This window comes from Trematomus bernacchii, unplaced genomic scaffold, assembly GCF_902827165.1.
Source record: "Trematomus bernacchii unplaced genomic scaffold, fTreBer1.1, whole genome shotgun sequence".
NCBI lineage: Eukaryota > Metazoa > Chordata > Actinopteri > Perciformes > Nototheniidae > Trematomus > Trematomus bernacchii.
In genome coordinates, this window is record NW_022988050.1 from 15,993,245 (window position 1) to 16,004,724 (window position 11,480).

The 11,480-nt window shown below is 37.3% G+C and overlaps 2 protein-coding genes and 1 non-coding gene across 3 annotated transcripts; 2 read left to right on the top strand and 1 right to left on the bottom strand.

The window, feature by feature from the left end:
* Window positions 1-562: 562 nt before the first annotated feature.
* On the bottom strand, window positions 563-636 carry trnat-agu. Its single transcript has one exon. It is a non-coding gene; the product is annotated as a tRNA-Thr (tRNA).
* Window positions 637-4,793: 4,157 nt separating this feature from the next.
* Window positions 4,794-7,500, top strand: oxld1 (oxidoreductase-like domain containing 1). The gene is made up of 2 exons (XM_034118925.1): window positions 4,794-4,986; window positions 6,008-7,500. Exons 1-2 carry the CDS (start codon window positions 4,936-4,938, stop codon window positions 6,395-6,397), a joined length of 441 nt encoding a protein of 146 aa, XP_033974816.1. The 5' UTR covers window positions 4,794-4,935; the 3' UTR covers window positions 6,398-7,500.
* A 3,341-nt stretch (window positions 7,501-10,841) lies between these two features.
* Window positions 10,842-11,271, top strand: pde6gb (phosphodiesterase 6G, cGMP-specific, rod, gamma, paralog b). Its single transcript, XM_034119958.1, has 3 exons — window positions 10,842-10,987; window positions 11,063-11,103; window positions 11,195-11,271. Exons 1-3 carry the CDS (start codon window positions 10,842-10,844, stop codon window positions 11,269-11,271), a joined length of 264 nt encoding a protein of 87 aa, XP_033975849.1.
* The last annotated feature ends 209 nt before the right edge of the window (window positions 11,272-11,480 follow it).

Sequence of the window (11,480 nt, forward strand, 5' to 3'; positions counted from 1 at the left end):
TGCAAAAGGAAGTTATTTAAAGTGCAAACCCACATGTGCAATATTACAAGGGCCCGAAGCCGTCAGTCCATAGTAACGAAGTTACCTTCGTTACACCCTCAAACATTTCTTTATTATGCTTTAGAATTCCTCAAAGATTATGAGGCGGTTTCTTGGCACAGATGAAGTGATGAAGCTTCCACGAACAACCAAATGCACTCTTTTGTACAAACAAAGGGAACCTGGTTTGTCACGTACAGAGCGGGGGTGGAGTTGAGGGTTAGCATGCTAAAAATGTGTCACTTGGCACACAAAAGTGCATTGAGGATGATGGCAATTTTTGTATAACTTTTTGCATAAACCAAGATATCTTTGTAAAACAAACTTTGACCTGGATGGTGGTGCAGAAATCATCAACTGTATACAGTGTTTTATGGCTTATCTGTTTGAGCTACATATTCAGAAACCTAAAGATAGGCTGTAATAGATCGCTAATGCTTAGAATCACGCAAATATTCCGGTAAATTATCCCCACATTTTACTAGTTTAAATGTTCAAATAAACTATTTTGCACTTTTAGAAAAGGCACTGCTGAGATTCGAACTCAGGATCTCCTGTTTACTAGACAGGCGCTTTAACCAACTAAGCCACAGCACCGCAGTGGGCACCCGTGGTAGTTGTTATTATATACATTGAAATTTAAATCCCACGCCGGTGCTTAATAAAGAGCCACATGTTTACAAATACAAAATTATCTTTTTGCCAAGTACTACTAATAAAATAAAGTCTATGTGTTGACGTATCTTTACAAGTCCTCGGGGAATTCCCTGAAAACCCATGGGAGTCCACAGGCTGCACTTTGGGAGACAACTGGGTCGTGTGAAACGTTTTTAACTATCAAAAATAGTTCCCCCCCCTTGAGCTTATTTTCTTTAAGTATGAGTCATGTGCCAGATTTAATCTGAAACGGCAGCCGGAGGTAGAGCAGGGCTCCAGGATTTCCAAGGGAAATGGCGTTGAGAGAAACCTAATCCAGCAGCGGGGTTGTGGGGTGGTCATGGTGGGGGTGGGGGTGGGCTGTTTGTGAGGAAAGCCTAGTGGTCTTGCATAAAACGGACCCCCTCAGCCTCCTCACTGCTCACATACCTGACATACTTAAACGTTTCGGTGAGCTGACCTACACAATCTGATACCAAGCTCTGCGAGAGCTTAACTGTGAACTATATCAAGTCATATATGTTACCTGAATGGAAAGCCTTTTTCATAAAATGTGATTTTTTTGGTGGCCTGTCATCGTGTTATGTTCAATCCTTGTACATAGATTAAATGCAAATCAGTATTAGACAGTGTTTTTTTTGTTTTTACGAAAGGAGTATTACTACAGTGTAAAGATACATTACAATTAATCGTGAATACATTTTATTTGGAAAAAGGCGAAAGGGAACAGGAAGGCATGGACGATCAGGATTTGATTTTATAACAAAAAACTGGTTTCAGATATGAAGCCCTCGTGTAGAGATGTAGAAGGACCACAGTAAACATTTTTACTAAAAAACAGATGACATCTTATGAGACACTAGATTCAAACTCTTAAGTTAGCGGCGCACATACTTTAAAAACAATATTTATTAAGATTTAGCTTGTATATTTATTATGAAGATGTGCTTCTCCTGAGTAGTATTTTGGTAGTATGAAAAGTAATTGTATTTTCCTATTCAGGTTACAGGCTTGCTTCTTATTTATAATAATGACCTTACTCTTCCCCAATGGTATATGCATTCAAATGTGAAAATAGGACTTTAAATTAATGTATTTTGTCAACAGGTTTCCATGTCATTATACTAGTTGAAAGCAATAATATGAAGTTGCGCTTCATATTTTTTTATTTCAACTTCATATCAGAATCAGAAAACCTTTATTAGTCCCACAGAGGGGACATTTACAATTATGTTACAGCAGAAAAGAGCCAAAGACAGCTTAATGTTACCTAAGAAGCATGCATACAAAAGTATTAAAGATAAAAACAATTATAATAGAAAAAAGTTACACAATTTATAAAATACACATCTTGTAACAGTATATTATTATATTATTGCTTTCAAGAGGTGGAAACCTCTTGAAAGCAATATACATTAAATTAAAGTAAGCTTTCATGCTTTGTGTTTTAAATAAAATATAATATTGTTGTTACTTAAAGCTGCACTAAATATTATTTTGTGTTTATATTAAAGGGATCAAATGACTGTAATGTTAAAGGTGTCTCTTAAAGTGACAAACCTAAAGAATTAAGTTTTTTGTGTCTAAGCATTTTTCAGCCTATTGTTTTTTTATACCCTTCATCTCACAGATGAATTGCGATCCCTTAAAGCAGGCACTTCTCAGAAAAGAAAGGAATAGAAAATAGCTTCTGTTAACCCAAATCAGAATTGTTCATTGTTTGCTAGTTGATTCACTTTTTCACAATCTGTTCATTTATGTTAATTGATGTCACTGTAATACATCATCAGCTGGGTATCTTTCAATGGACTGATACACCTGTACAGTTGTATTATATCCACAGTATGATGTCACCCTATGAGTAGACTAACATCTATTCTGTCCTTCTTGCATACAGAGTAAAGTATGAACCAACAGGCACGCCTCATGATAACAAAAACCTCTGTGGAATGGAATCTATTATGATAAGAGATAAAACCATTATCATAACACTAATCCTGTATCCTTGCAGCTACTAAAACTAAGGTCTTTGTTCAATCTGCTCTTTATTCACTCAGCTACCGTGCAGGGCTTGTTTTGATATTGTGGTTGCTTTTATTTGTTTGCATAAATATGAGTTTCTATGAAGCGTAAATGCAAGGCAGAAGCTCCCCTTGGGATAAAGTGACATTGTGGGCCTCTGGTGAGATAACATGCCCCACCACACACCTGGTATCTCATGCCAGGCCGAGCAGCTGCCATGTTTCCACTGCACGTTACCATGGACGTAGCTTGCAAACATTGAAGTCTGTGGGGACTCTCAATCCTTCTCTTTCATATACTAAACACACACAAGCGACACACCTCCTCATGCATCAGCGAATGGGTCAAATAGTTAAGAAATTGCCAGGGTATGAGACAAAATCACTGAACACACAAAGAAAAACGACATCAAAGAGGGTTTACTCTGGCTTAAGAGCATAAAGGAGCCGTTTCACAGAGAAAATCTTTTTACTATGGTTCTAATGCTCTTTACAGATGGCTTCTGCTTACATTATGTAACCAAAATATGATCCCAGCTTCCTACTCACCTGGAGTAGGACACATATCAGTTTCATTCAGAGTTGAAATAAGTATTCAGTTCCTTTAATAAAAGTGGCCTTATGCTTTTTGGGGTTTTCCCTTTCCTGTAGTGTGTTATGTGTTTGTGCAAATAAACGGTCTGCAAAGGCTGTTCCCTCCAGAGGAAACATCGCTGAAACGCCTCCATTGGACTCCTTTGTTTACTTCCCTGACAAAGTGACATCACTACGTTACACTCACGCTTCTATTGGCTAGCGCTCCAACACACTGTACGTGATAGGCTAAGGGACGGGAAATCTCTAAGCGGTTGACCAATCACAACACCGGTTGCCTCTACCTGAAGTGGGACCAAGTCATTGTTTTGTAAATCAAAAGAAAGTCTTGTTTCTAAATTCCTGAGCCTTGACCACATCATTTTGATTGTCCTTATGCACTCGGAGTAACAGTTATGAGATATTTTAACAAATAATAAATGCTTTTTGAAAAGTGTGTATTACTTTTACCCAAGTACTGCAGAGTAATTTGTAATTCCTAGCTGAATGTTTTGCATGCTACCATCTGCTACAGCAGAGTCTACATTCACATGTGATAATCCGAGGTGTCACCTGTTGTCTGTCTGCTGTCTGCCACATCTTCACCTCTTGCTTAGGCAATGTGATTGTATGTTGCAGGTAAATCACAACTGAATTAGCTGTCACGTTTTTTTACGACATTATTATTGTATTATTTAGGAACTGAGAGGATGTTAAGTAAATATAATTAAACAAACTAAATAGTAAGGGAAATGATGACTTGTTGTGTTAGAATCAAGTCTAAGTTGCAAATCTAAATTAATCAGATGCATGACTTGGCAAAACATTGAAAATGAGAAGTGACATTACATCTCTTCTCTTTGTTAGTAATTGAATAAAAGAACAGATCATTGTGACGAGGAAATACAATACATAGGCCTTTTGACACAGAACAACAACATGTTTAAAAGTACATTTTAACATATAACAGGCCGACATCATACAGTTGATCTGAGCAGTTAAATAGAAATTGGGTTTCTCTGTCGCAGCAACTGATGACATCTCTCAGCTGCAAAAGGTTTTGTTCAGTGCAATTAAGGTGTGCTTGGCAACAATATAAACATAGACATGAACCTAAGTTAGAGAGACTTCAAACCACAAACAAAACCTCACTTACAGATAATAATGTTATTATGTAATAAGCATAAATATATACATACATGTGTTTTTATGGTCTTTTAATTTGTGTGGGGTTTCTCTCTTCCCTATTATTTACGGCTTATGGGCTTTTTTGTAAGATTACCACTTCTCTTTTGGATCTTTACATGGGACATACCGATGAAACAATGACACCTGCTGGACAGAGATTGGAAATGCAGATAGTCTTCTGGGAACCGCCCAGAAACTACTTCTCGTTTTCCATTGGTTTAAATCTTGAGAAGCGTGCTATCTGATTGGTCATATTATTTTCAGTTGACCAATCAACGATTTTGTTTACAACCACACACATAGGTCATGGTTCATCCAAATTTGAAGTGACGCAACTAGCTTGCCAGGCAGCTAATGCTATGGATAACACACTCAGGAGGGAGCAAATATCTTAAACCACAGCTCAGAGAAAATGAAGTATACCCATATGTAACCAAGCGTCGTCTTTTCTGCGACAATGCTCTGTTTGCGTGTAAATGCCGTGAGGTCGTTGGAGTCTTTGAGAAAGGTTGGTAGCTAAGCTAATGGTAAAGAAGCTAACGTTAACGGTATTTCTATTTCTAGCAGATATGACAGGCTGACTTTGACCTAACCTTTCCTTTTTTACACCACTTTGTATTTATATGCATAAAATACACCATATTATTTCTACCGTTTAATAATGGGTAGTGCCTTTAATTGTGTTTAAATGTGTCCCAAGCTCTGCAGTTATTCACTACCATTCAATGTTTACACCTTGTGCTTTCATTATTACATTTATTAAATCATCAGTGCATGATATTAAGGACAGAGAACACACAGTAAAGGGGAACATATTAGATGAATACATTCACATTGCTAAGTTTCATATATTTAACATAGATATTGTAGGGGTTTCTCTTAAACATAAAGTAAGAAATCCAACTGAAGATATCACAGCTGTGCCTTTTATCAAACTGCCTCTTTCCTTCTTATCTCGGTGTCATTCCATTTGCACATAGATATTTACACATCATAGACAAAGAGTTCCTTTATTCTTTTCCCTATTTCATGTCTTCTTAAAAATAGAATACATTAACTTTAGATTTTAGGTTTTTGACAATAAAATGTTAAGAAAAAATTGTGAAAATTGTCCATTCCAGTTCTTCAAAATCCAAGAAGATGTCTCTAATTGTCTTGTTTTCTCACTCCAAAACCCAAAGACATTCACTTTAATATGATACAAAAAAAAAGTCTACATTTGATAAGCTAAAACAGCATGTTCTGCTCTTTTTAAAAAATATATAAAAACAACTTTAATGTTTAATTAAGGTTTATCAAAATCTCTGGCAATTTCTTTTCTGCCAGTCAACTAATTGATAACTCAACTAACCTCTGCAGCTTTTCAGAAGATGTTGCAAAAATAATAAGATTGCCTTCCTTTCTTATGTCATCATTAAAAGAAAATAGTTTGGAATAGAAAGATACTGACAGAGAGAAGAAATAATTGCATGGAATATCTTTCCAAAATGTGACTATAACTAATCACATGTTACTCTACTGTGTTTCAGCTGTGCTTCCTCTCCCTGAAGCACATGAGACATCCGTCCTGTCAGTGCCCTGTGCAGCGGTGGAGGATACAACACAGTGGTGCCGCTCGCTGCCTCTCTACCGGACCACCTGCTCCCCCCACACTGACTGACCCCTCCTCTGAGTGCACTGAAGCAAAGCCCAGCAACAGCACACCTGCCTGGACCCCTGACCAGGGCCCCCCGCCGGCCCCCGCCCACTGCTGCATGAGCGGCTGCCATAACTGTGTGTGGATCGAACACGCCGAGCAGCTGCTGGCGTATTACCACGACGGAGGAGACCTAGCACTCGCAGCCATTGAGGAAAACGTCCTGGATGAAAACCTTAAAACCTACCTGAAGATGGAGATAAGGCTCTTGAAAAAGACGTGAAGGATATATTTGATCACAGTGTCGACATGAATGAGCGTTGTGAGACTCATACAAAGAATCTTGTAAACGTTACGCACACTAATCAAATCTACCGGGTTCAAATGTGACAAGAAGCTGTGGACTCAGGAATCCACCTGTCCTTCCTGACAAAAATCAAACATGGCTAACCGTTAAACGTTCAAATGATAATTCCAGTTTATTATAAGTGGATCTTATTATGCTAACTTTGCAGATTTGTTTTAATAACATTCTACTTAACAAAGTTATTTCTGAGGCCTGGCATCACTACAACAGGAAACAAGAACAAACTCACAGTTTATTCAGAATATCCAAAATATCTTCTTAAGATACAAATATATAATTTTTCGAACCTGCTTTTCTGCCACAGGCTAACCCTGTATTGAGCATTTGGCAGGTGTTATTTAACACACCTGAAATATTGGTAATAATCTGCTGCAGAACCATGATTAGAACTTTCAAAATGGAAGCAGAAAGTAGATACTATGAATCAGTTAACAGCAGTCTGGGTAATAATTATGTTGCCATGTGACTGTGGCCGTTTCTCAATGTTGAGTATACCTGCTCCAGAGCCACTATTTCAAGTATACTACGTCATCGAGTGGCGCCTCTTTCCTCTTTTTTTTTCAGTGAGTACAAAGCAATTATTACTACTAGAAATGCCACTAGTCAAATCACAATTGTTGCTTAATGTTGTCTTAACAACGTAACTAACGAGCCAGGAAGGATTGTCCTCACATTATTTTGTACAGAGCTTGAAGTGGTGGGTTTTTGAAACTGTGTTAAAAGATAATCGTAATGTTTCTGGCCTCATTCAAAAATGTATTTGGTTTAATATTACCTTTTATTTTTTTATTTTTACAGCTTGATTCAGTAAACTTTATAGTGAATTGATTCATTGTTCCTTTCATCATAAAGCACATATGCACATAGGCTTTATTTATTATTAGTTTGAAGTTTGAACTGGAGTGTTTAAATGATAATTGTATGTGTATATGATAATTTGCTTCATTATATTTAAGAGTTTATTTTGATTTTGAAATGTTTTTAAGAATTGTTTGTTAAATAAATGTTTGTTTTTGTGAGCTGGCATGAAGATTTTTTTGTTTTCTTTTGAATGCTTTAGTTACTGATTGACGGTACACACACTGTTATTGCAATTTATTTGATCAGGTTTTATAGTTTTTTCTTTAAAAGTGACTCAAACCAATTACTTGATTTTCAAAATAGCGATTGAAACAATTAATACATTATTATGTATTAAATTATCTATGTACACAATAATGATGTTTTCATACATACATGACTTGGAATGAGCTGAATAAAGGAGGCTTCTTGAAGAGCAGAATGAATACCCTGATGGACCACATGAGAAAATAAACGCTCAGATGGAGTGACGTGTTTCTGTGAGCCGCGGTGGAAACACCCGCTGTCGGCAGCTGTCAGTCTCTCAGTGTGTGAGGGGTGTGTGAGGGGATGCTGACCCTGATCTGCATGACCTAGTCAGCAGAAGTCTGGTAACGGCCCTCTGTAAGTCCTTATTACACAGGAGGAGAAACACAGCACACACATCTGATCATGTACAGAACACTGTAGCCAATGGCTGGGGGACTGAGCTGTCTTCAGTGACAGAGCTTCTCTTGGTTGGAAATCCATCTTCAGCATTTCTGTCTTGGAGCTGAATTATCCACAGAGGTGCCCTGCTCTCTTAGAGAAATGGACCTGGTATTTCAAATGAGGTAAAGCACTAATTAAAACAGGGTCATGTTTGAAAATGTTTGTTTCTCTGAACCTTTTCTGCTGCTGCTGCTAATGTTTGCTGTGCATCAGCCAATCGGCTCACTGCAAGTTGGACCCAGGTACTTCTCAACAAAAACACACCTGTTTGCAATCTTGGCTCCTAATCGGTAGCACGAGGTCTCCATTGATATCAGGACAGCAGAAAGGCCAGACACCTTCCGTCGCAAACTGAAACCCACCTGTTTGGCTTGTACCGAGGCCATTCAATAAAATAAAAATAAAATAGCACCTAAAGAGTTGAGCCCATTTGAAGGTAATTCACTATGGTTTGGCTTATAGTATTTGTAAAGAATATATCTGCACTTTTCTTTTTGTTCTGAGCATCTTTACGGTTTGTTGCACTTATTGTAAGTCACTTTGGATCAAACATCAGCTAAATAAAATGTAATCAGACTTTTAATGACAAAAGTCTCTTTCTGAAAAACATATACTAACCTCAGATGTTGATCCTATGGCCATTGCAGAATGAAATGACATTTTAATGAAATATAGAGCTCTGGCTCTTAATACTATTTTCCATCAGATTGAACAATTTTTTATGCAGTGCAAAATTAATGATGTTTTCTTCTAAATAACACTTTTATGCATACAAAAAAATGAGTTTTGACATATGTACATCCTCACCATCACCTGATTTCACCCAAAGCCCAAACATGCGAAGTGTTGACATCGAGCAGGGATTCAGGGCATTCATAATCTTCTGTGGGCTCAGCATATAAGAGGGGCCCTAAGCTCCCACTGGCCCTCACAGCAAGCCCAGCATAGAGCTCCTCAACACAGTGCTGTGCTCAGATCACCTCTCCCATCAGCCGGTGAGTAAACCCACTATTTCATCCCCATCAAAAGCACAAATATATTGGAATATATAGAGATTGTAGAAGCTGGGGGAGTTAAAGAGTAATGATTGATGTGGTTATTCTTGAAATGAATTGAGGTCAATGGTTATTGTTGATATTGCAATCTTTGTTTTTTTACCTGAAATGATCTCACTGTAACTGAAAAGATGGAAATGTGACGACATCATAATAGATTGAGGAAACAGATTCTTGTTTACTTTGTTTATCAAGCATTTTGTTCTCTCTTGTACAGAAGATGTATCAGTCAGGGGCGCTGTAGGGAGGGTATTACTGTAGCTTGCCAAATGATTAGAGCCAAGTCATGTTTGAAACCTTTTGATACTGACGTACATATGAGGATACATTTTCTTTCTTACTTTGAGAAAGATACTTTTAACAAACACACTTTGTTTCCTTCAACGGAAGACAATATTCTGTAATATCAAATAGTGTCTAAACAAGCAGCTGTACCAAAACACGGGATGGATATCAGTTTCTGAGAAAAGTCATACAAATTTGAGATGAAATCCAATGCCTGCGATCATACTTGACAGTTGTTTTGATACTGCTGCAGTCATAGTACTGAGGGTTCCTATCAAAGTATTTTCAACATACCTGAAAGATGTTGTAAGTTTTTCCAATTGGTTACAGCATTGGTAGTCTTCAAACTAATGCAAAGCATTGATTCAAAGATTCAAGATTCAAAAGGTTTAATGTCATATCATATACACAACTACGGTGTAGTTATGTAATGATTAAAAAAATTGGGTCATAGGTTCCTCAACAATTCAATTAAGGATTGTTAAGCATTGGACATCAAAATAATGGTTTATCTTACAAACTAACCACATCAAGTCTATAGACTATACATGCAGGCACTATGTTTTGATCTAAAACTACTGCACACTAAGATTCAGCCTTGTTGGAGACGGTCAGTGTCATTGAGCAGATCACTGAGACCCTCAGAGCGTGCTCAGCATATCTGCTGTGTTGTCCTTGCTCTAACGAGATTACATTTGGAAACAGAGAAGGGGGAGTACTTATTAACTTGAGCCAGGGATTATGGGAAATTGGATCATCCTCAGAGAACATGCTGCAAGGTGTATTCCATCTCACACATTCAATCAGTGGGAAATATGAGTATAAATCCTGCCTGCTGCTTGCTGATCAGTAAGACGATTAATGTTGGCACACTGAGGTGAGAGGCTACATGCTCATTCTAACAAGATTTTAATGATTAACTAATTGTATATATTGTAATATCAATGTAATATATTGTAGTACAATAACGTAGTTTTACTTGACCTTATGATTCTATCAATATTTGTATACTTTATTATTTGAATTGTATCTTCTACTGAACATTTGACTTTAACGTCATACATGAATATTTTATTTTGAATGTTATTAGTCATTTTACTCTAACTTCTTATTTTAAAATATAACATACATTTATTTTATTATATTGTATCTTTTGTTGCATATTCTTACTTTCACTTTTTATATTTATACAATTATTTGTATTGCACCCGGGTGTTTGTAGTCAACAATGATCTACATAATAAATAGCCTATTTTTTATTTTTTTTAAATGTATTTCCTTCTCAAATAAAGGAACTGTCATTAAACCTAATTTACCCCTAGATAATTCAAGTATTCACATTCTGATATCATATTTCGTTGTTTGAACCTTTTTCTTTCTCCTTTCCAAAACAAAAAGATATCATTGTGACTACTATACTTCAGAAAGGTGTCTCTAAAGCCTGCACAGAGGTATCCTAACTTCTCAAAATGAATCTTGAGGTGCCCAAAGCTGAGATAAAGTCCGCCACTCGCGTCACCGGCGGCCCCTCCACCCCACGGAAAGGACCCCCCAAGTTCAAACAGAGGCAGACCCGTCAGTTCAAGAGCAAGCCTCCGAAGAAGGGAATCCAAGGGTAAGGATGCATTGTTCCTTCAGAGGCTTAGATATAATGGCCAGTTTTGGTGTGTAACTTATTTTGTCTTTGTAGATTTGGTGATGATATCCCTGGAATGGAGGGCTTAGGAACCGGTGAGATCACTTTGAAATGCATTTTGTATGAATTGTTATTATATGAAGAGGCTTACCGGTAAATAACCATATCTTTTTTATATTTCTGCAGATATTACCGTCATTTGTCCCTGGGAGGCCTTCAATCACCTGGAGCTCAATGAGCTGGCCAAGTACGGTATCATCTGAGCCCCCACTGAGGATTACAGGCTGCATCGATACACTTCGTACTGCCGCCTCAGTCTTCATCTTCTAACTTCAAATGGAACTATTCCAAACAAACTACAATAACAAACACAAAAAAGAACTGTCCTCTGTCCTCACGAGCATACATTGCTCAAGTTTAACATCCATTACATTACATGTTACTTGTTAGACGCTTTTATCCAAAGCGACTT